The 24,888-nt window shown below is 48.1% G+C and overlaps 1 protein-coding gene across 2 annotated transcripts in view; it reads right to left on the bottom strand.

The window, feature by feature from the left end:
• The window catches only part of EFCAB6 (EF-hand calcium binding domain 6), a 1,227,964-nt gene that overhangs the window by 152,377 nt on the left and 1,050,699 nt on the right, over positions 1 to 24,888 (bottom strand). For both annotated transcript variants that reach the window (XM_069628134.1, XM_069628133.1), the window contains one exon: positions 12,482 to 12,666. In XM_069628134.1, the coding sequence (XP_069484235.1) occupies positions 12,482 to 12,666 (185 nt within the window). The remainder of the gene's footprint in view (positions 1 to 12,481; positions 12,667 to 24,888) is intronic.

Genomic DNA, 24,888 nt, shown 5'->3' on the forward strand with positions numbered 1-24,888 from the left:
TACGCCCATGGTGATGCATTTTTGCTAACTTACTATCTTTTCTGTGATTTACTTCTGTGTTATCACTTATTGCTTTATGTATGTTTGACTATGAATAAATAGCTGTATAAGGGCTCATTATCCCCTAACTGCACGTGTGGGTGTGAGTTATTGTTCCATCTACCTGCGTTCAAAGTATTTGCGCTGCTCTGCAAATGTACTGGTGATAAATAACTGTCCCTGCACTCTTGGCGAGCAATACACCAACTTCACCAAGAAAGCATTCACGTAAACCCAAAGGGTGTCTATATTGGAAATGTACACATTAAAAAGCAAGGAGGGCAAAACATATCCCAGTCTTAACCCCTCAAAAGTTGGTATAGATCTTGTTAGGAATAATACTGCTTCCAAATACTTATGGCACAAATTGAAAAGAAGACACCCTGCATACCCATCAAGCTCCTCAAGATGGCGCCTGTTGAACTCCATAATGTTTTCAAATGAACGTTGTAGTTCTTTCCAAAATGGCGCTCACGTTCCATCACTTTACGAACACAGAGAACTACAGAAAATTAAAGCCAGGAGTACAGATGGATCACTGCGTCGCTTTTGTGTTCTGAGAACATTGATGCTTTGTACTTCTACTGCGCTTCCTTCCTACTCGCTGCATCCTTCCTGCTTACCATGTCTTTTCTTTTTATACATTTTTCTCAGTCCTTTCACCCGTGCTGACTCCCGGTGAGCTGGTTTCTCCCGGCTCTCCTTTTGCTCCGGTTGCCTTCAGGTGAGCAGATTTTCTCACAGCTCTCATTTTGCTCCTGTGGCCTCCTAGTGAGCCGGTTTTAGCATGGCTCTCTCCTTCTACTGTTGCCTGCTACATAAGAAATATCCATCTTCAAAGCAATCCTGATTCAACACTGTACCTTCCGAACCACAGGTTTTATTCCCCAGAGGGTTTTCTGTGGGTGTTTTCTCACCATGTACACGGAGCACTGTGTTAATCTTCAGGTCTCTGAATACCTTGGTGGGCTGCTCCTACAATCTTCCCTACTGTCAAGACATCTCACAGGTTAGTGATTGTCAAACTCTGATAGATCTTAACAGATGTCCACTCCTAGTTAGACTGATTTTTACGTGGGTATTCTGGTGAAGCAAATAAATCAACTTGAACGAGGGGCCAGGCACTCCCCATAGTATCAACTTATACCATAGCGCCTGTCTGTTGACCCTATCTAAGGAACTTGACATGTCAATAGATGCCATTTAGATAGTCCCACTAGTTCAATTTTTAACAGATGCTCAAATATGTGCCAGTGTGGTTCCATTAAGGGTGGTGCCCACCTTTATTTGGGATCCCACTTGATATTTATTCAATATGTTTAATTTGTTCACTGTAAGGGTGCAGACGGCACACAGGTGGTATGGTTGTTGGCATACACATTTATTATACCAGAAAATAAAGAGAAAACCTATCTTTACCTAACTCTAAGAGGGTTTTCCCTGCCTCAACTAAAAGACTAATGACTCTGTCAGAATGTCTGTGTAAATCAATAGTCCACCGTCCTGCGTGAAAAACCTACTTCTGTCCCTTAAACTAAATACTAAACTTAAGAGGTAGTGGATTTTCTTGGTCCATAAGAATGGCTCCCTTCTTCTGGACAATGGATCACAGTTCCAATTGTTAGGTGCAATCTTTACTTGGGGGGAATGACTCCACTCCCCAGGCCTTAATCTCTTTCCAAGGTAACAAAACAAAAGTTCCAAGTTGCAATGCTAAAAAGTGCTCAATTCAAAAACACAAGGTAAAGTTCCAGTTCAAACACCAACATTCCATATTGCCCGTAGTTGTTTCTTCACTACAGGGTTCCTAGAGAATGCCTCCCTTCTCCAGGTGTCTTGCCGGCAAGAGTTTTCACAATGCCAGAGGGATGTCTTGCTTCCTCTGGTCAAAACAAAAGGGGAAGTTCAAAACAGTTCTTTTTGGCAAATAAGGGGAATGGCTCCAGTGGTTGAAGTGGGGGCGGGAGCAGTTGGGAGCGGTGCTCCTCTACATATACAAAAAAAGTTTTACTGTTCCTATACTTTTTTTATTCAACCTTTCACTTTATTGTTTTATAGTAGTGATAAGTAGAACAAAATAAACACGGGAAACATATATCTTTCGGCAAGACATCGGGTCTAAGGGGACATTAAAGCTTTGTTTCAACAAATCTGACAGAACAGTAAAACTGAGGTCCGAAAAGGGAACAGTGGGAGGGGGAGTGGAGACATAGGGAGCATAGGTTTACACAATAAGCTGTATTGGGGATCAGTCTCTTCCTTGCTGCGTTTTCTTGGGGTAGGCGGGGGGCCGTGTTCTAGGCCTGAGTTCGCCCTGCTGTTCGGGAGGCGGCAGGATGTTGGTGTTGGGCTCCGGCATGGCCACCGGAGTTGTCTCCGTTTTGCCTCCGTCGGGTGTTCAGTCCATTTTCTCCATCCATCGCAGGGTTGGGGGCTGTCTTGCCACTCCCGGGAATTGCTGTGTGTAGTCCAGGAATGGGGCCCAGGTTTGGTAGAATTTGCTTCTGCTGTCGAAGCGCACGGCCGTGATTTTTTCTGCTGCAACTATCTCCCAACATTTGGTCCACCACATTGGGATTGATGGGCCCTCGGGTGTTTCCATAGTCTGGCAATCGATATTTTTGCCGCCGTTAGTAGGTGCAGGCAGAGGTCAGCTAGATGGCCGGACAGAGGGAATCGACCTTCGCCTGTCGACCCAAACAGGACTACTCCAGGGTCCCATGGGATCGTGAGGCCTGTGATTAGCTTGATTTGGTCGAGGACGTTCCTCCAGAATTGGGCCGCTTTGGGACAGGTCCATAATAGATGGTATAGTGTGCCTTTGTCTGAGCATCCTCTCCAGCAGTTTGGTGGGATGGAGGGGTTGCATTTGTTGAGGATTTCTGGGGTTTGGTACCATCTGTAACACACCTTGAAGGCCCCTTCTTTGTTGGTTACGCATTTGGAGCTTTTGTGAACACGGGACCAGATATGGCTCCATTCCGCTGGGTCGATCTCTTTTCCCATGTCATTTTCCCAACTTATCATGTAAGGCTCCTTCTTGTTAGGGTCCGTTCTATCTAATAGTCTATATAGGGTGACCCCTTTCCCTTTTGGGGGGGGGTGGTCGTGAGAGTGCCTTCTAGGGCTGATAGCTCTCTGCTTCTGCCTTGCCTGACTCCATCACTTGATAGCCAGTTCCTGAGCTGGGCGTACCTGAACCTTTCCGTTTCTGGGACCTGGAATTTAGTCTTGCAGGCTTCAAAGTTCAGCGGACCGCCGTTTTCAAAGAAGACCACGATGACGCGCAGTCCGCCCGCTTTCCACTTGTCGAAGCTGTTCGGGGAGACGCCGGGAGAGAAGTCTGGGTTGTCCCAGATGAGGGTGAGAGGGCCTATCGTAGTTCTGCGGTTCCATTGGCAGGCTGCTTTCTTCCAGCTTGTCACTGTTTTTTGTCGCTGTCAGCGGTTCCTCGTTGTTCGAGTGGTCAGGGCTTCTCCTGTGTGGTAGGCTTTCTATCGGCGACTGGCACTAATTGTCCTCCAGAGTTAGCCAACGGGGTCGAGGGTCTTGTAGTTTCCATGCAAAGGTGTGAGAGCTGGGCTGCGAGGCAGTATCTGGGACCCCTAGGCCGCCCGCCGCGGTACTTCGGAGCATGATGAGTCTTGGTATTCGCAGCTTCTTTCCTTCCCAGACGTACTTTAGGAGGTCTGCCTGTAGCTTTTGGATGGCAGTTTTTTGGACCATGACTGGGAGGGCCAGACAACGATATAGTAGTCTTGGGATTAAGTTCATTTTAACCGCGGTGATCCTTCCGAACCACGAGATTCCCTGCTTTTGGCATCTGGCTAGATCTTTTCGGAATCCTGCGAATAGTGGGCGAAAGTTTATTTTGTAGATCCTTTCCATTTTAGTTGGGATTTGGACTCCCGGGTAGGTGAGATGCTGCTTTGCCCATGGGATCGGGTATTTGGCCACTGGGGGGCCTTGCGTTTCTCCTGCATGTTGAGACCCATTACTGCAGATTTCGAGAAGTTTACCTGGAATCCTGCTGCTTCTTTGAACTGTTCTAATTCCTGCCATATTGCTTGCATGGACTCTTTAGGATGAGAGGCTGTTAAGAGTACATCATCTGCATAGAGGGCTACTTTGTAGGACTCCCCACCGACCGTGAGACCGTGGATCGCTGGGTTTGCTCGTATTTTGTCTGCAAAGGGCTCCATAGAGAGCACGAATATGAAGGGGGATAGGGGGGAGCCTTGCCTGGTGCCTCTTGTGATAGTGATTCTCTTGGACTTGATACCGTTCACTCTGAGATGTATAGAGGGGTGCTGGTAGTTGGCTAGGACCCATTTGGTGAAGTTTGGGCCGAATTTGTAGTGTCTTATTGTTTCCTTGATGTAGCCCCAGTCCAGCCTATCGAAGGCTTTGTGTGCATCGAGTGACATGAATATCAGCTCCAACCCCATTCTGTTCACCGACTCGATTGTGTTGATTGTACGCCTGATGTTATCGTGTGTGCTGCGGCCTGGGATAAAGCCGGTTTAGTCTGGGTGGATTATGCTTGGGAGAGTCGGCTGCCAATCTGTTCGCCAGGATCTTTGCGAACAGTTTTGCGTCGTTGTTTAGCAGAGTGATAGGTCTGTATGCGGCGAATTGGGTCCGGTCTTTCCCCGGCTTTGGGATGAGGACTGTCACTGACTCCTCCATCGACGGGGTTGTGGTGCCCGTTTCGAGAAAGGAGTTGAATAGGATTGCAAGCTGGGGAGACAAGATATTGGTGTATTACTTGTAGAACTGGGCAGTAAAGCCGTCCGGGCCCGGGGCCGTGTTCTTCAGGGCACGGATCGTATCGCCTACTTCATCTGCTGTGATTGGGCGCTCCAGCGGTTCGAGTTAGAGCTGTGGCGGTGCTCCTTGGACGGGAGCCAGGAAGCTCAGCTGCGCCCGCTTGGATGTGGGGGCCCGGACATGATTTCTCGGTGGTGTTGTGCCGTGAGTTCGAGGATTTCCGGCTTTGTATAGTGGATTTTGTCGCTCGGGTCTGCCAGGCCTTGGAAGTTGTTTCGTGAGTGAACTTTTTTCAACTTGTACGCCAGGAGGCGGTTCGCCTTGTTGCTGTTTAAGTAGTAGAATTGTTTTGTGTAGGCCAGGGCCTTGGCTGAGCGGTCCACCAGGTGCATCTCTAGTTCAGATTTCGCTCTCTTGAGTGCCTGGCCGGTAGCTTTAGTCTGGTGCTTTTTAAAGGTATCCTCCAGTTCCTTGACCCTTTCCTCCAGCTTGTCTTACTGTAGTTGGTTAAGTCTCTTGAGCCTCGCTGCGCAGTTGATCGCTACGCCGCGAATCACCGGTTTCAAGGCATCCCAGATGATTGCCCCTGAGGTGTCGATGGTCGAGTTCTCTGCAAAGTAGTTTGTGAGTGCCTCTGCAATTTCCGTTCTGCAAACGGCGTCCACTAGGGTTTGGTCTTGTAGCTTCCAGGACCATTTCGGCTGTTCCGGCATTTCCAATGTTCGCAGGCGCATAATCACGGGAGCGTGATCCGAGATGGCTCTCAGGCCGATCCGGATGTCTTCTATGCAGGGGAAGAGCTCGCTGGAGGTCAGGAGCAGGTCAATTCGCGAATGGCCTCTATGGACATGCGAGAAGAATGAATGGTCCCTTTCCTTCTTGTTAAACAGCCTCCAGGCATCTATGGTGTCGGTTTCCCGCAAGAACTACGCCATGGCCAGGGCTTTGATGTAGTCCTCCCTAGTAGGAGGGAATGTTTTGTCCAGGTCAGGGTCTGGTGTTAGATTGAAGTCCCCGCCGATCAAAAGCCAACCCTTGGAGAATGCTGCCACAACTGGAATCAGGCAGTGGAGAAAGCGGTCTTGGGCGCTGTTCGGGCAGTATATCGCCGCGAGGGTGATGGGGAGGTCGACGAGGAGGCCTTGCAATAGTAGGTAATGTCCTTCTGGGTCTCTCTTGATCGTGATCTGAGTCAATGGCAGGTCGCGGCTGAGGAGGATGGCAACCCCTCTCTTTTTCTGGCCAGAGGAGGCAAAGTAGTGTTTTGGATAGCGGGGGAAGGGTATCCGATTTTCTTCGGCAGCTATTAGGTGGGTTTCCTGCAGGCAGACGATGTCCGCTGATACTTGGGAGAGTTTTCGTTCCACCGATTTCCTCTTGCCTGGGGCGTTTAGGCCTTGCACGTTCCAGGTCAACATGGTGATTTCCCTATCTGGGGCAGCCATCTGGGCTAAGTATAGTTGCTAGTAAGGGCAGCACCCCTGTTGGTGTTTGTTACTCACAGCTTGGTTTGGGTTTCTGGGGAAACCGATATCTTCGAAGAGGACTCCCATCTCCACGACTCCGAACTCCCACTGTGAACAAAAACTTGGTCTTACAGTCCAGCCTTCGACCAACGGGACCTGTGGCCGGGCCAATGCGACCAGCTAGATAGGAGGCCATAACGCCTCTTGCGTTTCCAGAATAGCAAGAGGATTACCGTATGGTGCAGTAGAGATCCACTAAGTTGGAGTTCCTGTGTCTGTAGTTCTCGGGGGCTGATCTTGTGGGGTCTTTGGGATGCTCTGCAGCTCGTCTTTATCGATTGTTCTTTTTCTTGTTCCTGGGGGCGGGCCTGCGTACCCTACGGCACCTATCGATTTGGGACCATGTGCTTAGAGGCTCAAGCCTAGCACCTTCAGGGCCCAGCGCTGCTCCATCAGGTTCCGCGTCCCAGGTCTCGGGATTCATGAAGTTTTCTGCCTCTTTAGGGGTGGAGATGATCTGTGATTTGCCCTCCCAGGTGAAGGCCAGGGCCGTGGGGAAGCCCCATCGGTATGTTATTTTCTTCTCGCGGAGCCATTCTGCCATCGGTTTTAGGGCTTTCCATTTTGCTAACGTTGTTGCTGCCAGGTCCAGGTAAAGGGATATAGCAGCGTCTCTGAAGTGGATCCGGGCTGTACTTCTAGCCTCCCACATGATGTCCGCTTTGACTCGGAAGAAGTGCACTCGGGCAAGAACGTCCGGAGGAGAGGAGGAGTTTTGTCTCACCGGGTTCTATGCACCCTGTCCAGCTCCAAGGGGGCCTCATCTGGCAAGGTTATGATGAAGCGGAACAGGTCTTTTAGATATTGGTCCAGGTCACCGTCTGAGACCGAGGTTGGGACCCCCCTCAGGCGGATGTTGTTGCGCCTTGACCTCTTCTCTGCGTCCTCCTGTTTGGCTTCGAGGGCTTCGCATCTGGCTTCCAGTGCTGCGATCCTGTCTGCTCGAAGATGGTAGTTTCTATCTCTTCAGTTCTAGCCTCAATTTCCCCCACCCTCTTGTCCAGGGTTGAGATTTTGCTCTTGACTTCATCCGTCCCACTTTGGTATTCCTTGGTAATTGTTGTGAGGAGGTCTTGTAGGTCGGCTTTAGTAACTGTTTGCGCCGTCGGTTCCGGGGCTGTTTCTGGGGGGAACCTGCTGCTGCACCTTCGTGGCACTCCCCTTTTTTGGATTTCTCCGCCATTGGCGTGGTTAGCAAGGCCGCAATGTCTGTTTGCTTTGTTGGTTTGGGGTTCCTAGACATACTGATGGGGACGGCGGACTTGGTTCGGTGGGGCTCTCGGAGGGCTCGCGCCCACACACCAGGCTGCTCTGGATCGGTTTCCGGGTTGCTGGCTGTAGAGTGGGTTGGCACGGGGCTGCGCGAGACGGGGCAACCCCCCAAGGGACTCTTATTTGTTGACGTGCTTTTGGGCCGTTGGCTTCCCAGTCGTACCACAGGGGGGGGCCGGTGCATTCTCTGGGGGGGTGCTGCTTTTAAGTGTTCTGGACTGACCACCTTACGAGTGGCATGGGCGCTGTACTTGGGCGCCTAGTGTTCCCTGCTTTCCTGAGGGTGGGGGGAGCTCCCACGGGTGTTTTGCTGGTGATTGAAGTTTGTTGATCCTTTGTTCGTGGGCCACTGTACTTGGAAGCTATTGGGAGCTTCTGCTGGGCTCTGCTATGGGGGCAGGGCTTTGCTGTTGGCGCTTTTGGGGGCAGCTTTGCTTGGGAGCGGGTTTGGCCCACCCCCGCCCAGTAGTGTTCTCAGGTTCCCCGGGGGTGGGGTGAGATCCCGCGGATAGGATGGGTAGTGCCGAGTTTCCTTGCTGGGGTCCTGTTTTATTCAGTCCTGGTCTTGCCAATGTTTATGTTAGGGCCGACCCCGAGGCTCTGTGGCTGGGAGTTGTTCCCTCGCTCCCCTGAGCAGGTGGCCTTCGATTGATTTTCAATCCCCAGTGCGGCAGGTGCCGCCTTACCTTCCGCCGCGCAGGCTGTGATGAAGCGGGGCGTATGTGGGGTGAGTTGCTGTTTGGAGCGCCTCCCAGGCCCGACCCGTGTGTATGGGGTTCAGGGGCTGCACACCTGCACGGGGGGAGCGAGCTTGGTTTGGTGGTGGGTCGTGGCGAGCCTGCTCGAGCTGGCTCACTGGAAGGGGTGTCCAGGCCCCACCGCAAAGATCTCCCCAGCCGCAGCAGTCCCTGCGGCAATTCCGGGGGGGCTCTGGCGCGGGTCCACAGATTCGGGCCTGGGGGAGCCTGCCTTTAGTGTGGTGGGGTCTCTTGCAAGATGAAGTGTTGCGGGGGGATGGGCGTTCAGTCCGTTGCCCTTTGCGGCTATACTGCGGCATAGATGGGCCCCCGCTCACCTGCTCCTCACTGCGGTGAGGCCATGGATCGTGCCCCTATACCTCCAGATGATGGGGCTCCGCTTGATGGGGGGGTAGCGTCGGGGGGTGGAGGGCGATGAGCCCCTCCACAGAGTGCAGACCCAGAGGCTAGCCCACCCGCTTGGTGGGTGGAGCAGGTCCCAGCGGGATGGAGGTTTGCAGGGAGGCGCTGGATCCAGTTGTTGTGGATGGCGTTAGGGCTCACGCAGTGGGTCGGGATCCCAGGCGTTGCAGGGCTCAGGATGGCGAGGTCTCTCCCGCTGTGGTGTGTGCCGCCATCGTGCTGCTGCTGGGTGGGGGACGGGTGCCTCCGGGCTTCCAACGGACTGTCCAGGCCCCGAAAGCGGGAGCCAGTGATACCCGGAAGGGGCAGGGGGGAACCCGGCTCACCCGTCCACCGCTGGTGGTGCCGCAGGGTCTCTGCTGTGCTTGCTTTCTCAGGCCGTCGGGCCCCTTGCCGGGAGCCGCTATGGCGCCTTTCCTCCTCTGGAGGGAGGAGGGCCTCCACAGCTGGCAGACCGCCTTGGCGCCCGGATCGGGCCCCCAGGGGTTCGTGGTGAAGGAGGGCCCAAGACTCAGTGGTTGCTGGCCTGTTGAGTTGCCGGGATAGCACCGGCCGCCATATTGGTGGTGGGACTCGCCCGCTTCCCGCGTCATGGGGGCATCTCTAGATTTGCGGGTTCCTCTTCTTTGTGGGACGCGAAATTTGGAGAGCTTGTGCCCGCATGCTTCCCGACACAGTCCTTCCACTCCGTGGCACGCGAAACTCGCTATTCATGGGGCATTTGCAACAGTTGCGTGGCCACGGCCGGGAGCTCTTACAGAGCCAGTCCGTCTGCCATGGCTCTTAGCCACGCCCCACCCTATACTTTTATTTTACAAAGAAACCACTCCGGAATGGTTCACTTTCAAAATAAACATTTAGGAAGAAGTTTAAACTTGCACTTCAGTGCACTGCGCTGACCATTCCCTTAAACCGCAAGTGTGTTTGTTTGGATTGTGCGTGGGTGGGGGCACGGCATTGGGATTTGTAAGAAGCAGGGGCAGGCCAGCAGGGAACACAGTTCCACTACTTCTTTTTGTACACTTCGACCACTGAATGGTTCCCTTCCCAAGGTCACAACTCAAAAGACAAAGATCAACACAACCAGGGGCAATGACTCCCTTCCTCTGGTCATGGTTACCAGGAGAATGACTCCCGGCTGGTATCTTGGCTCTAGAATTGCTACCACTTTGTTTACTCTGAGAAGGGCTCCATTCTCCTAATATCTTGACAGTTAAAAACAACCTGGGAGAATGACTCCCATCCCCTGGTTTTGGTTACAAGGAGATTTGACTCAATTCTCCTGGTATCTTTGAACTTGTTAGCACAGTTCCAGATCCCCAGGGGGAACTACTCCTTTCCCCTGGTCTCTCTCACACTTTAGATTCACGATTCACTATCGCAGGGGGAATGGCTCCCTTCCCCTGGCGTACGTCTCATGTAGCTTCTAATACACAGCTCCTGACTGTTGGAAGGGCCTCTTGACCCCTGCTTCTTCTCTTCTTTGATTGGGCTCACTTGGTATCTCTCTTTACCAAGTACTGCGATGAGGAACAGGACTTGTGCTGTTTGTGATTTTCGGGTTCCTGACTCTGGCTTCTCCTTCTGTTCAGTCTGACCCACTTCGTCACTCTCCTGTCAAGTGGGACCATGAGGAAGATACATTGCTTCCTGGTTTGGGTCCCAGGCCACTGCGTCTCTCACTCCCTGGCTCTGCACTCTTGGCTCACTTTCCCACCAAGTACTGATGCAAGGGAGATGCCTCGCTTCTAGATGTGGGTCCCCTACCCGTTTCTCTCCTTCTTAGGTTCAGCTCCCTTGGCTTACTCTCCCACCAAGTACTGATGCAAGGGAGACGCCACGCTTCTCGGTGTGGGTCCCAGACCCGCTCTGGTGGTCAGTGGTTTCCATGACGCCACTTGGCCAACGACGCATTCCTCTGATGCAGCGCCTTCTTGTCGCCTGCCCCATGTCACAACCGGGGCCTCCTGCTCGTCCCCGTCACTGGGTGTTGGGTAGATATCCGGTCCTTACCAGGATTGGGCGTCTTCACAGCAGCACCGGAATTCCTTCTCCCTCTGCTCATCGGCTCCTCAGGTCTGCGGTTTCCTTCTCTGCTTCCAGCTTCTTACGGCGGTGCCACCACGCGGTTCCTCAAGACTGACAGGGAGTTTGCTTCCTGTGTGACCTCCACGGCTACTTGCCGTTGCCCACTGATCCTCTCAATGGCAGTTGAATGAGACAGCAAGTCCTTCTTCAGTTTCCTTTTTAGTTTCTAAGCTCCACCCTGGTGTAACGTCCACACCTGCTGCAGGGGCTGTCAAGTCAGTCCTTACTCCTCCTAGGTGCCACCTAATCCCAGTACTTGGGTCAGGCAATACCTAGGGCTCTTAAGGATCTTCTTCATCCCAGTACCTTCAACCTCACAGGTGCTACAGAAGTACATCGGTGTATCCTTATCTGGGAGTTTGTGTTAGCAGAGGGGTCTAATGAATTAGGGAGTGTACAGGGTATGGGTGGAGGGTGGGTATACCATGTTCTCCTGAGATGTTCTCCCTCGACCCCATAGGGGAGGTCTCTCCCCCATGAGATCCTCCCACTGAGCACCACCCCCAGGGGGACTATCGGGTAGCGGCCTCACCACTCCGGCCTCATGGGAAGGGGCTCCCCCTCAGGGAGAAGTGACGACATCTCATAATTTGTCACACCACGCAACTCTGCAACTCCTTCAAGAGCACTGAAGTAAACATCTTGCTAATAGTGTCTAAAAGGGCTAGTGGTCGATAGTTAACAGGTTTCGACGGATCTCCCTTTTTAAAAATGGGTATGATGTATTATAAGTTCTAAGACAACGGGATCCTACCAGTTTGGAAGATTTCATAAAATAAGTTATAGAGGATGTGTGACCCAAGTTTCAGGTCATTCCTTAGAATGATTGGAGCCAGTTGGTCAGGACCAGGGGGCCAAGTAGGTTTACTTTTCTGGATAAGTAATCTTATATCTTTGACATTCAAAGGATTAAGGGTCAAAGTCACAGAAACACCCGCTGGGAGATTGACAATCAGATTATCCAACAATTTAGCATAGATTTTTAGAGTAGTATTCAACCCACACATTCTCGTCGATGAGGCACAAGTCATCTTGATTATTAGTCAAAATGGCTAAATTAGTGATTTCCTAAAATTCGTAGGAGTTATTAGAACTCAGGTAACACTGATCATTATCTGTCAATACATCCCCACACTATCATATGCCCTTAAACTTTCATTCATCCATCTTCAAAAGTTTCCATTCATCTCTTCAATAGCACACTCTTTCTCATTCATCTTTTCACATAATTTCACTCACACATTGCCTCTCCCTCTCATTCATTCAACAGTCGAAGATGATTAATTCATACAATCCCTCATGTGCCCACTCTTTCTGCTTTGCCTCAAAATACCCTCCATCTTCCTATCTCTGTGCATGAACTCATAAAATGTTTTCACCATAAATCATCCAAAACTACTGAGTTTGTCAATGATTGTTTTTCTTTCTTCCCTTTCACGTAGTAGACCATCAATGCACAAGTAAAGGTGAACAAGTTAATTTGAGGCTGAACCTGGGGCTCACCTGAACCTGTAAGAATAGAAAAATGGTAGCATGGTAGCCTGATTTGGACTAAGTGTGTTCACATGTTTCTACCTACATAGTTTTGCCTTTCCATTTAAGTTATGTTAAAAAAGTACTACTTACAGGTATTCGTGGTTTCTGAAGTTTCATCCTTTGCAGCAATGCGTTTTCTTGTTGTTTTGGGGCAAGGACACAGTTTCGAAGAAATTCTGTATAGGAGAATGTGCCATTGTTTTTAATGTCATACTTTAATATGAGTTGTTCCAGTTCTTCTTTGCTAAGGTCCAAGCTCCATTTCTCTCCTATGGCTGCAAAAGGCACAAAAACATTTCCATCAAATTGCTCTGCATTAACACAATTGAAAGAAAAAAAAAACACACGTCTGGAAGTTGACCACTTTATCAGTGGTTGCAATGGCTTCGAACTACAAACCACATGTAAGCAATTTCTTTTTTTAACAAGCTTTCTTAGGCATTTTCTTAAGATAGCAAGTCACAAAAATTAGCTTCAGATCGAAAGGAATAACAAAAGATAAGTTAAACATTAAGAGGTGATCACCGTCCATATCCAAAATTACTACAAGCATCAGGATTCACACGAGGTCATAGTTTAGAAGCAAGTGGGGTTTATGGGTTAATTGTTCCTGATCTGTGAGGAAACCAATGACAGGGATCCATGCTGAGTAGAAAGTGTGGTAGGAGTTATTGAGGATGGCAGTGACTTTATCCATTGCTATCAGGGACCAAACTCTCACCCACCATTGTGCCACGATCGACCCCTCTGGTCATTTCCACGATGCAGCCAAGGTACGTCTAGTTGACAACAGTAGCTGGATGATCACTTTCACCTTCGGTCGCCCCGTTGGGTAATGATCCACTTCGTCCTTCCCAAAAATCTGGGAGACTGCATGACAATCACAAATGGCCGATCGTACCTCTTTCCCCACATCCTCTCCAGCATGTTGCGAAGATGCTCACATATGTGCCATGCCGTCTGCTCAGGGGCATATACCGACGACATTGGATTTTGTAAGCACATTCCTTAACTCCCGTACATCGAGAAGCCCTGTGTGCCCTTTCCCAAATGTGACACCCAACAGGTGGGCTGGATCTCCACCCTGAGGTCCTCCTCCCACATCTGCATGTAAGGTAGGGAGTCAATGGGCCTCATTATGGGTCTGGCGATAACCGTGCCAGTGATATCGGTGGGTTGCCGCCAGACCTGTAATGATTTACAAGCACCTGACTTCCCGGTAACACAACCGGGAATTACAACCCTGGCGTACCGGAAATTCAGGCGCCCGTACATTTTAAGTCCCCATTCCCATAAAGTCTTATAGGACTCTATGGGAGTGGGGACTACGTAAGCACCGGCACCGTTAATAATGGTGCTGGTGCTTCCTTGAAAACTCTGCGGGCTGGTTCCCTTCCGCCTGGCAGGTCTGAAATGCCGGACGGGACGGCATCCACCCGTAGAGTTTTAGTATGCTGGTCTGGAAACAACGGTGCCGGTAAACTTACCGGCACCACTGTTTCCGAACCGGCAGGCTCAGAATGAGCCCCAAGTCTTCGTTCAGGTCAAAGAGCCTATAACACGTTGATGTGCACCCCCTGACAAGTTTCTCAGTGTCAGTTCTCGGCCCCTAGGTTCCCTCATGCCTCCGCTTCTAATCTCCCCATTGGAGATCCAGTGGCAAATCTGGATATAGTGAAACCTCTATCTCCACAAGAAAGGATTTGGCCTTACAATCCTCAAAGGTCAGAGGTTCTGAATTTGCATATAGGTGTCCCAGCCTAAGATTCCCCTGAAACTCTCATTCCTTAAAAGCCCTTCTTGTAACATCTGGGCTGAACTCTGGGTTGAATAAGACTGGGGCCTGGGGATCCAACATCCCTGGTATCTTCAGAAGGTACCTTACCATGTCCCAATATATAATCAAGATCTTCGTAGAGCTCAATAACTGTCCACCCCCCTCCGAGACTTGGGTTAGTAGGAAAGGCATGTCCGCCAATGGAATGACTGTCCCTTCTTGCTCCAACTGCAGTAATTTTCTCTGGTCTTCAGGGATCCACTGAAAGAGCCCCAATTAGGTAACGTTTGACTGACGGGACCCGCAATCCCCCTTTCCCGGGTGACCCTCAGAGAGTTCTCCTATTTAAGTTTCATTATCAGTCCCTGTAAGAGGGCGATGGGTATGGAGGATATTTTGACAGAGAGTGGAAGACGTATTGCAATTTGGAAATGAACAACATCTTAACCAGGGTTATTCTCCCCAACCAGGAGATCTGCTGATGTTCTTAGCGCCTGAGATCTTCCTCACATTCCTTAAAAAGGGGTGGGAAATTCGCCGTATAAAGGCAGTGATGGCACAGGGTTAGAGTAAGTCCTAGATACCTCAGTTTGTCAGAGTCCAACGTCAGCAAAAGAGACAGGCCGCATAGCTGCCAGGATCTCTTCAGATTCGTAGATGTTCATCCATACAGATTTATTATTATAATTGATAGTGAAGCCAGAGTGCTTTCCAATATCATCTATATTTCCTAGGGCCTTGAAAATGGATCTGTTTGTTTTGGTGAGGATCAAGAGCATGTCATCTGCGTAAAGTCCTATTTTGTGCTGTCCACTCTGCCTAGTAATGCCTGTGACCCGATGATCCTCCCTAATTAGTTGTGTGAGGGGCTCCATTGCACATAGCTCAATCAGGTTAATCAACCATCTGATGTTAGTGGATCTACCCCAAATAAATCCAGTCTGATCCCCATTAATAAGTTAAAGCATAAACTCAGTGAGTCTGTTGGCGAAGATCTTATTGAATATTTTTGAGTCACTGTTGGGTAAGGCGATAGGCCGGTAGGAGGTGCATTCTGTTGGGTCTTTTTTTGGCTTCAGACTCATGGAGGTTCTGGATTCTTCCATGGAGTCAGAAACCCTCCTGCTGTGCTGGAAGGAGTTAAAGATATTCACCAACTGAGGTACCAAGTGTGACCGGAACATTTTGTAAAAGACGTTAAGGAAGATAACAATTGCAACCTACTGGACCAGCATTGGGCTCTCCAAGTGAGCCTTGTCCGCCTCAGAAATTTGTGGGAGCCTGGTTAGATCTTGGTCTATTTGGAAGGTCCCCCATGACTCACCCCAGTACAGCTCTTTATAAAAGTGCTCCACAATTCAGAGTTTACTCTGTTTGTCCTGGTGGGTGAGCCCCTGCGGGTCTTGCAGGGCTCTGATCCGACTCCAGTTTTGTGTTTGGTTTAATTTAGCCACCAAGAGCCTGTTTGCCTTGTTGCTATTGGAATAATAACATTGTTTAGAACACAACAATGATTGTGCGGCCGTCCCCACTTGTAACACCTCCAGCTTGGCTTGAGCCATAGGAAGCGCTCTTAGTACCTCAACGGCCTGTTACGCTTATGTTCCTCCACCATGATCCTCAGCTCTTGGTCCAGTGTCTCCCCGATTTGAGCTTTTGCTCGCCGCAACACAATACTGCCTTCCTTGCATCCCATATCAATCTCATCTCCATGTGCCCCTGGTAATTTTCCCCAAAGTATTTGTTTACAACTTCTGCCATTTCACGCCTTATCACCTGGTCCCTCAAAGCTTCCCTGTTCAGCTGCCACTGCAAACATTTAGTCAGGAAGGACTGTAGTCCTCGAAGAGTGACAGTAGCCGGGGCGTAATCTGTAAGGTGTGCAGATTCTATATCTATGGTGCTTTTGTGGGAGACCAGGGTAGGGAAAGTTAAATACAGGTCTATTCTTGAGAAGGATTTGTGGACCATTGAGTAAAAGGTATTATCACGTTCGCTGTGGTGGTGAAGTCTCCAAGATTCCACCACCTCTATTTCCCTAATCATTTTTGTTATAACTCTAAAGTTGCAGAGGTCAGTCAAAGTGGCTGAGGAGGTCCTATCCATCTGAGGGTCTATGACACAGTTAAAGCCTCCCCCTATGATTAACTCCCCTTCCCTAAAGGCTTGGATAATAGGCATTAAGCCCAGAAAGAATTTGTCCTGGTTGTCATTCAGGCTGTATAATACCAGCATGGTTCGAGGAACCCCTTCAAACGCCCCTTTCAAGACTAGGTTCCTCCTTAAGGCCCACTAATGTCTCCTTTACATAATACTGTGTGGCCCACGCTAGCAGGATGGTCACCCCTCTTTTTTTTAACCCCTGCACTGCTAAAGTAGCCCAGAGAGAACTCCCTGTTTTGCATTCTTGCTTCATTTCGGGTGAGCAAGTGGGTTTCACGGAGGAAAGCAGTGTCCCATTTCATAGCCTGCAGCCGTCCCAGGATCATTCTATGTTAAAGAGGAGAGTTTCACCCCCTCACATTCCATGAACCTACCCACAATGACAGTATTAAAGCAGAGAATTACCCAATTTCCCAAAAATCCTCGGAATATATTGGGGGGAAGGAACCCACCGGAATTGGCTTATCCTGTGTAAAGCGGAAACATCAACAAGCTGTTGATCACTAAGAACCAAATAGAGAACTGTGGAAAATGTGTGAACATTAAACTGAGAACATTTGTGATTGTGATCGAGCAACCTGATAAGTGGCTCCATCTCAGGGCTAATCCTGTGTGCTGAAACCATGCAGTACCACCCAAGGTGTATAGCAATTAGCATCTCTTTTCGAATGCTCCCCCTCAAACCATCACAGTGCAAAACCCCAACTCTGAACATCATTCTCCAGATCAAACAGAGTCAGAGCACGGCAAGCCCTGCCATGTCAGGCCCAAAGTGTCCTGTCATAGATGGGGCTCAGCCTTCAAGTCCAGGACCCCATTCAATGCTTAGTAAAGGCTTCCACTATGGGAGTGACACCTGTAAGGAAAGCATGGCATCAACAGTAAGACAGACACAAGTGGCCACAGTTCAAGGGTGTTTATTGAACTTCAAAAAGGGTTTGAAAAACGCCCATCTAATCCTTAATCTGAAGATGGGAGCAAGCTAAGGCCATCAAATAATAACACAGTCCTAGTGGTGTCTTGTCAAAATAAAAGCGCCTTTTTTAATAAACCTATTTTCAATCCTTACCTCTAAATACAAATAGTGTGGGAAACAACGTTATGTAAAGGAAAGAAGTGTTCATGAAATGATATGTCAGGATATTCAGGCTGTTGGCCTCCCTTCCCCACGTTTTCAGCATGGGACAAGGCAGCACACTCCAGCTTAGCACAGTATCTGGCTTCTCTAGCATGAGGGTGCAGTTCAAAATCTCAGTATCAGGGCCTTCTGTGCCCAAGTCTCTTTGCCTTTCAAAGTATCTTCTTTCAGAGGGCCTGATGCGACAAAGAAACAATAAGTTCCTTTCCTCCTAGGATTTCACACGTACTCAATTTCTCAGGTGATTCGCTATTCACCTCAGATCCCCCTCAGCCGGGCTCAGATTTCCTTTAACATAATGCTTGTAGGATTTTCATACACACAATTTCTCGGTTGATTCATGGTTCACCCCGGATCCCCCTCAGCCGGGCACAGCCGGGCTCAGATCCGTTTTAACACAATGCTCAATCAGTCTCTCTCCGGCAGGTTTGGACCAATTTAATTCACTTTCACTTTAACTATTATTATTATTTATTAATGTGATACAGTTTTATACAGAATGTAAAAAACTTTACACATAAATTACATTAAACATTTACATTATAAGAATAAATTCAGATATACAGTAAAAAATCATTATAAGCACTGTAAAATTCATCACAAATCAATCATTCGTTCAAGGCAAAGAAGAAACATTTGAACAGATCAGATCCGTAATAAAGTTTTAGATAAATATTGTAAGACTATTTAGCTAGAGGTAGACCCCCTTATGCATATGGATGGCCACCCTTGTGCTTGCTTTCAGATATATAGTGGCCTCGCGCCACACCTGGAAAAGTGCTAAGTGCAGTTTAGGATTTAGGGAATTGATACATTGGTTCCAGAAATCTGGATGTGTGATTTGATCATTATCATGGACAAATTCCATCAAATATTTCCTATGTCTCGTTTTTAGCCTACTACATTTTGTTAGTACGTGGCATGCCGTCTCCGGCATAGATGTAGACTCACATATTCTGCAGTACCTAGCTGCGGTAGTCAGGCCCATTGATGCCCCACGAGCCGACAGAACTGGTAAATAATTGAAGCGTAAGAGTAATATAAAGCGCCTCAGTTGGTCCGACGGGCATAGATTTAAATAAAGCTGAGGCTTCATGTAAGTATAAAGTATAAATATGATGAAGCCATAGCTTTTCAAACGTCCCAGATGTGTGAAATTACTCTGCCAGTCCCATAGATTTAAGCGGTTTCGCATGCTAACAATCAGGTGTTCATTTTCCCTACCCCACTCCGGGGACCAACTGATTTCTTCGATCAGAGTATTAATCTGGGTTTCAAGTTTTATCTGTCTACCCGCAGAAGTATCCTCTTTAATGGTCCTGAGGAGGTTGGTTGTAGGTCTGTTGTTGAACCTAATGTAGAATTCCAACCTTTTCCTCAAAACCATAGCCTTAAGAGAAAGGATGCCCAGCTCTAGCCTAATCATAGCCATGGGAATGCATTGGGGGAGACCGAGAACTTTTCTCCAGAACTTCCCCTCCACAAGTTGTAGCTAACCGAGGTCCATGGTGATCAGAGACTCTAAACCATATATGACCATAGGGACCAGGCATTGCAGATAGAGCTGGCGGGCTGCCCAAATAGAAAAACCACATTGCTCATATGTAAATCTATGAATTAATGCTGAAAGTTGCGCAGCCTTTAATCTGCGTTCCTGAATACACATATGGTAGTTTCCTTTGTGGTCGAACTCTACCCCTAGATATTTATATGAAAGTGTGTATTCAATTTCGATTGGGCCCACCATCATACGAGGCCTAGCAACCTTTCCTGCTGTATACAGCATTAATTTGGTTTTGCTGTGGTTGATAGTGAGTTCGTTGGATTCTGCATATTTCCATAGCTGATTGGTTGACCTGAGTATTCCACTGAAAGTGTGATCTAGTATCACCAGGTCATCTGCATAAGCCAATATGGGACAATGATGAGAACCTATCTTAGGGGGGCAGTTGTTTATCCCCAAGAAGCAGTTAGGCACATCAGATACAAATAGATTATATAAAATGGGGCCCGTCACACATCCCTGTTTTACCCCTCGCTTCAGAGAGATAGGTTTAGTCACTGTCCCCTGATTATCCAGCCTGACTTGTACGGTGTTATTGGTATGTAGCAGCTCAAGGTAATATAATAAAGATGCGGGGCAACCAAAATTCTTTAATTTTTCCCATAAGAGGGATCGATTAACTGAGTCAAAGGCGGCCCTAAAATCTACATAAAGTGCATATAGTGGAGGATTAGTGCGTGTTAATGCCTTATTGCTTAGGGTATTCATGATAAAAAGATTATGTGATGTGGAGTGGCCAGCCCTAAAACCACATTGAAATTGATCCAGGATGCCTGCCTCCTCAGTCCATTTTTGTAGTTCATTAAGAATGAGAGCAGCAAACATCTTCCCGGTACAGTCAAGCATAGATAGTAATCGGTAATTCTCAGGGTCATTCCTGCTACCCTTTTTGAAGACAGGTATAATGATGGCCTCTTGCCAAGATGTTGGTATGCGTCCATCAGACATAATTTTGTCAAACAGAATTTTTAGCAGATTGGCCCAGAACATTGAGTTGTTTCTCATCACTACATTCGATAGACCATTAGGGCCTGGAGCTCGTGAGGAATTTAATTCCTTAATTCTGCATTGTAGGTCTTTAATGGTAACACTAAAAGGAGGGGTGGGAGGATTAGGAGAGGTGGGAGAGCAGAGCTTATTACTAATCCCTGCATTTCGTTTTTCCAGATGAGATATCCATTTGTCACTACATATGGGGTTCACCATGTTGGTAATCTTCTTGCCTTTTACATCTCCTAGAATGGACCATATTTTGCGGGAGTTCTTACTGCATAGAGTTTTAACTGTAGATTGCCATCTCTCCAATTTCCTGTGTCTTTTATGTATTTTTAGCCATTTTTGGTAAGCAGCTTTCAACTTTCTTATTGTAGCTGCTTTATCATTAAAAGCGTACAGGTCCTTTCTTGTAGCCCGGATTTCCCTTCTAAGCTTGCGCTTCTGATCTCTGATGGCACGATCATAGATTAGCTCTTGCGGCAATTTTCCTGCCATCATCCGTATTTTATAGGAACCATGCAAGCCAGAGAAATTGCTAACCCATCCTTCAATTTGTTCGGGCGACATCTGTGAGAATAATTTAAACTGTTCAAGTCCCCAATCTCCCGATGCTATAGATGCCTTCATCACATTTTGTGCTGACCAGGATATACGATTTGAAGAGTGGTTGGCTACCAGCTCACCGAGATTTGCCATTCTCTCGGTTGGTATATGGGATCTTAAGTTAAGTGTCAAAGGGTCATGGTCGCTCCAGATACATTCCCTCACAACCATATCATCGATGATGTTTGCAATTTCCGCACTCGTGAAGATATAGTCGAGGGTGCTTCCATTCCTTCCATTTTTCCAAGTGAATTTTGCGGGTCTATCATTCTTTGTCCTGCCATTGATTACTTCAAGATCCCAGCATTCGAAGAAACTACTCCAACATTCTCCCTCGTTATCGGTGTATGTCTGTTTCCAATAGCTTTTGCTGGCTAGGTTCTGGTTGTTAGTGGTGCCCCCTCCATGGTTTATCCGGCAGTTTAAGTCCCCTGCAGCAATAACAAGATATTTATCATTTAATAACCTCCAATTACTGAGAAGGTCATTTAGAACATCTTGTATATGCTCTCTATGTGTAGCCCCCGGGGGGTTGTAGATATTTATTAATAATGTTTCTTCCCAGACCTCTCTTATTCTGAGGGACAAGACTGCAGCACAAATATAATTGCTCTCCACTGAAATCCTTTTACTTTTGATTTTGTTTGACACACCAATGGCTAAACCCCCATAGGGGCGCCCCCTTTGTCCTTTCTTGGCCAGGGTATGATGAGTTGTGTATCCGTCCATGGCCCTGGGCTGTAATAGCCAAGTTTCTTGCAGCAATATAATGGGGTAGCCATTGATGAGTGATAAAGACCCCTTGTCAGTGAGAAGATGTTGATGGCCATGGGTGTTCCAGCTCAGTAGGGAATAATCTCATGATTGTTGTAGTACCATTGGTAATGAATCGGCCAGCCATTTCAACGTGTTTTGAATATCCACCATCTGAACTTTCTTCCCCAAAGGTTGGGCGGGTTTGCAGCCATTAGCCTTAGGTGGAGCAGGATCGCCACTTGGGAGACAAGGGTCCTCCTTCTCTTTACAGGCATCCACCTCTATCCCAATTCGCATGAGGCTTTTTTTATGAGAGCGGATTAATTTAGCTGATGCCATAACACAGCAATGGAGGGCTGTGACATTAGGATTTCGTACGGTAAGTGGTTCCACAAAGGAAAAATCTTCCGAGCGTATAACACGCAATTGGGGGATCAGATGTAGTTTTATCAAAAGTTCGGATCTTGTGAGCCACTTGTCCCTTTTCTCCTGGTTTAGATTTTTGATAACACAGATTTTACTGGCGTTAAAGTCATCATTATCTGTTGTCTCTATGGGATCATGATGTTCGTCTTCCTCGTTTCTTGCGTTCCCAGATAAGGAGGAGCAATTAGGGGAATCATCAGTTGAGTTATCAGTCATATCATGGTGTGGCTCTTCCAGAATCGTACTGGTAGCTTCCTGGGGTATATCTGGGATAATCCAGCTTGTTAAGGTTCCTGCTCCTTTATTCATACGCTTCTTAGTTTTTCGCCCCCTTTTTTTTGCTTTTTTGGATCGAGCAGCGGGAGCAATAGTGGCTGGCAGGGGGGAGGCTATCTCGACTGCTTCGTTTTTTGCTGCCTCTCGTCTTAGTTGTCGACGTTGTTTTTTGGTTAGAGGTACTTCAGTTGCTATCTCCTGAAGTTCCCCCAAGTGTGCCTCTTCTTGCTGATTCGTGAACTCCCGACCCCCCTTAGATATTGGCGCATTTAGCGGTATTTGGTCCGCACTTTCAATACAGTTGATGTTTCCTAGTTGGGCTAAAGAATTACTATGAATTCTCCCACATAGCTTCAGCAAAATTTTTAAGGCAAACTGAACGGAGGCCATAGAGGCTTGAAGTTCTGCAATTGCTGCATTATTTAAGCTTTCAGCAGCATTGCTCAAGTCTCTATCAGAGTGTTCCGGATCTTCCATATCAATATAGAGGTCTGGAGAAGCCGATAAACGTCCTGTAGTTGATACTATAGGTACGGTGGGAGTGGGATGTATAGGGTGTATTCCAGACAGATTTGAGGTAGAATTACCTGTTTGTTTAGGGCTACTTGAGGGTGAAAGACTCCGTTGGTCATTGTGAGCCTCATTCAGAATTTGAGCTTCTACCACTATTGGGGTAGGCTTCTGAGAAGTATAAGGCTGATTAAAAGAGGCCATTGTTTTTTGGATAGACAAACAGAGATCAAGAAGTGAATTATTATCAATATCATTATAATTTGTTAAATCAAGAGCCTCATTATTGTTTTTGGGGGGCAGGAGAGATGGATGATGATCGTCAGCTGTCAGGTTCTCAGTGGAGGATCGTGCTTTCGAATTGTCTTTGAGAAAGAAAGCCGGAATTGTGCCTTTAGCCGCTGCACCATCTGTTCCAGTTTGTTTATCTTTCTTAGGGCTTTCAGGTGCTGGGTTATCCATTTTCCCCGCCTTCCCTTTGCGTAAATCGTACCGTGGTTTAGCAGGCTTTGATTTACCCATGGTGCTGTGAGTGCCCTTGAGCTGCACTAAGGGTTTGTGGTGACGATCAGGTTCTATAGGGGAAATGAGCACTATTATGTTTTCTCACCTGAGTGTCCAATATGCAAACACGATACTCCAGAGTAGTCCGTACTTTCAGCACGCAACAGTCACGTAACAGTAGTCGGCCTTTGCCCCTGCCGGGCTTAGCGCCGCAAGGGTGGTAGCCTGTGTCTTTTATATCGGGCCGGAATCACGTGATCAGGGCACGTGTCGTGCGGGCCCCGCCTCCTCCAGGAAGCGTTGGGCAGCAGTGGAGTCGGCAAGAGTCGAGGAGCGGCTCGCAATGCCGAGTGCAGATCCGGAATGTATATAAAAGTAAAATCGCCGCTTTCTCAAGTGGTATCACACAGGGCGGGAGGCAGCCTGTGTCTTTTATATCGGGCCGGAATCACGTGATCAGGGCACGTGTCGTGCGGGCCCCGCCTCCTCCAGGAAGCGTTGGGCAGCAGTGGAGTCGGCAAGAGTCGAGGAGCGGCTCGCAATGCCGAGTGCAGATCCGGAATGTATATAAAAGTAAAATCGCCGCTTTCTCAAGTGGTATCACTTTAACACAAACTTGTTTTAACCCAAAGCTTTCAATTGATCTCCCTCTGCTGGGTTCGGACCAACTTTTTTTTTTACTTTGCCATCAACTTCAGGATTCTCCAACGCACACTTTTCTCAAGTGATTTACTGTTCACCTTGGATCCCCCTCCTCCGGGCTCAGATCCACATTAACACAAAGTTCGTTTTTCACATATACACAATTTTCTTAGGATTTCTATGTATCCAATTTCTCGGGTGACTCCACGGTTCATCCAAGATCCCCCTCTGCCGGGGTCAGATCCGTTCTCATACGAAATCTTCAATCAGTCCCCCTCTGCCGGGCTCGGACCATTTTATCTATTGTAATACAAACCTGGTTTAACATAAAGCTTTCAATTGATCTCCCTCTTCTGGGCTTGGACCAACTTTCTTTAATGTATCAACATCGAAGACTTTTGATTGTGCACATGATTTTGCTCGACCCATTTGAGGACCACTTCAATTCACAATCCTTTGTCACTCTTTCACTTTGTCAACTCTCCGCTGGACACCTTACAGAGACCTCCGAGCATGCATGCGGTGCCGGACCACTCTGTCAAAGGCATCATATATTTGGCTTCAAAGTTCAATTACTCATCTGCAATTCAACTTTACTCGTGCTGGTTATAACACGCGTTTCACTCAATGTTCGTTCCAGCGCTCGCCATACAATGCTGCCTCTTGTAACCTTGGCTTCAACACAGACCGGTCTTGTATCAGTCTCCCCAACTCACCGGCTGTGTCGATTTCACTGATGCTGCTTTCATGTTGGAGCCAAGGACAGTACCACAGCAGCTGGTGATTCTCCCCACCTTGATTATCGATGCGTGAGGGCCCGGGTACGCCCGACACACCATGCAGTATTTCTCAGCCTGGTTTCCTGGTCTTATGCTTTCTATTGTCGAGGCTTCATGAAAGTAATGGGTCCTTGTCGAAAAGGTCAAGGGAACTTCCCTCCTTGTGATCCCCTTCGGTTTAGCTGTCATTCTCCTCGTGTTAAACTGTCATCTTGGAACTGCTGTTTCCGCGTGTGCTTTGCCTTGCTAAGAGTGTGTTCTCGTGCTTCGCCTTTTATCCATGTGGAGAAGTGTAATGGAAGTCCGGTTTGCGTGATGGTTAGTAATTGCCTGACCCTATCTGACCATTGTATTGGGACATAT

Source organism: Ambystoma mexicanum, chromosome 12, assembly GCF_040938575.1.
Source record: "Ambystoma mexicanum isolate Mex_15411 chromosome 12, UKY_AmexF1_1, whole genome shotgun sequence".
Classification (NCBI taxonomy): Eukaryota; Metazoa; Chordata; class Amphibia; order Caudata; family Ambystomatidae; genus Ambystoma; species Ambystoma mexicanum.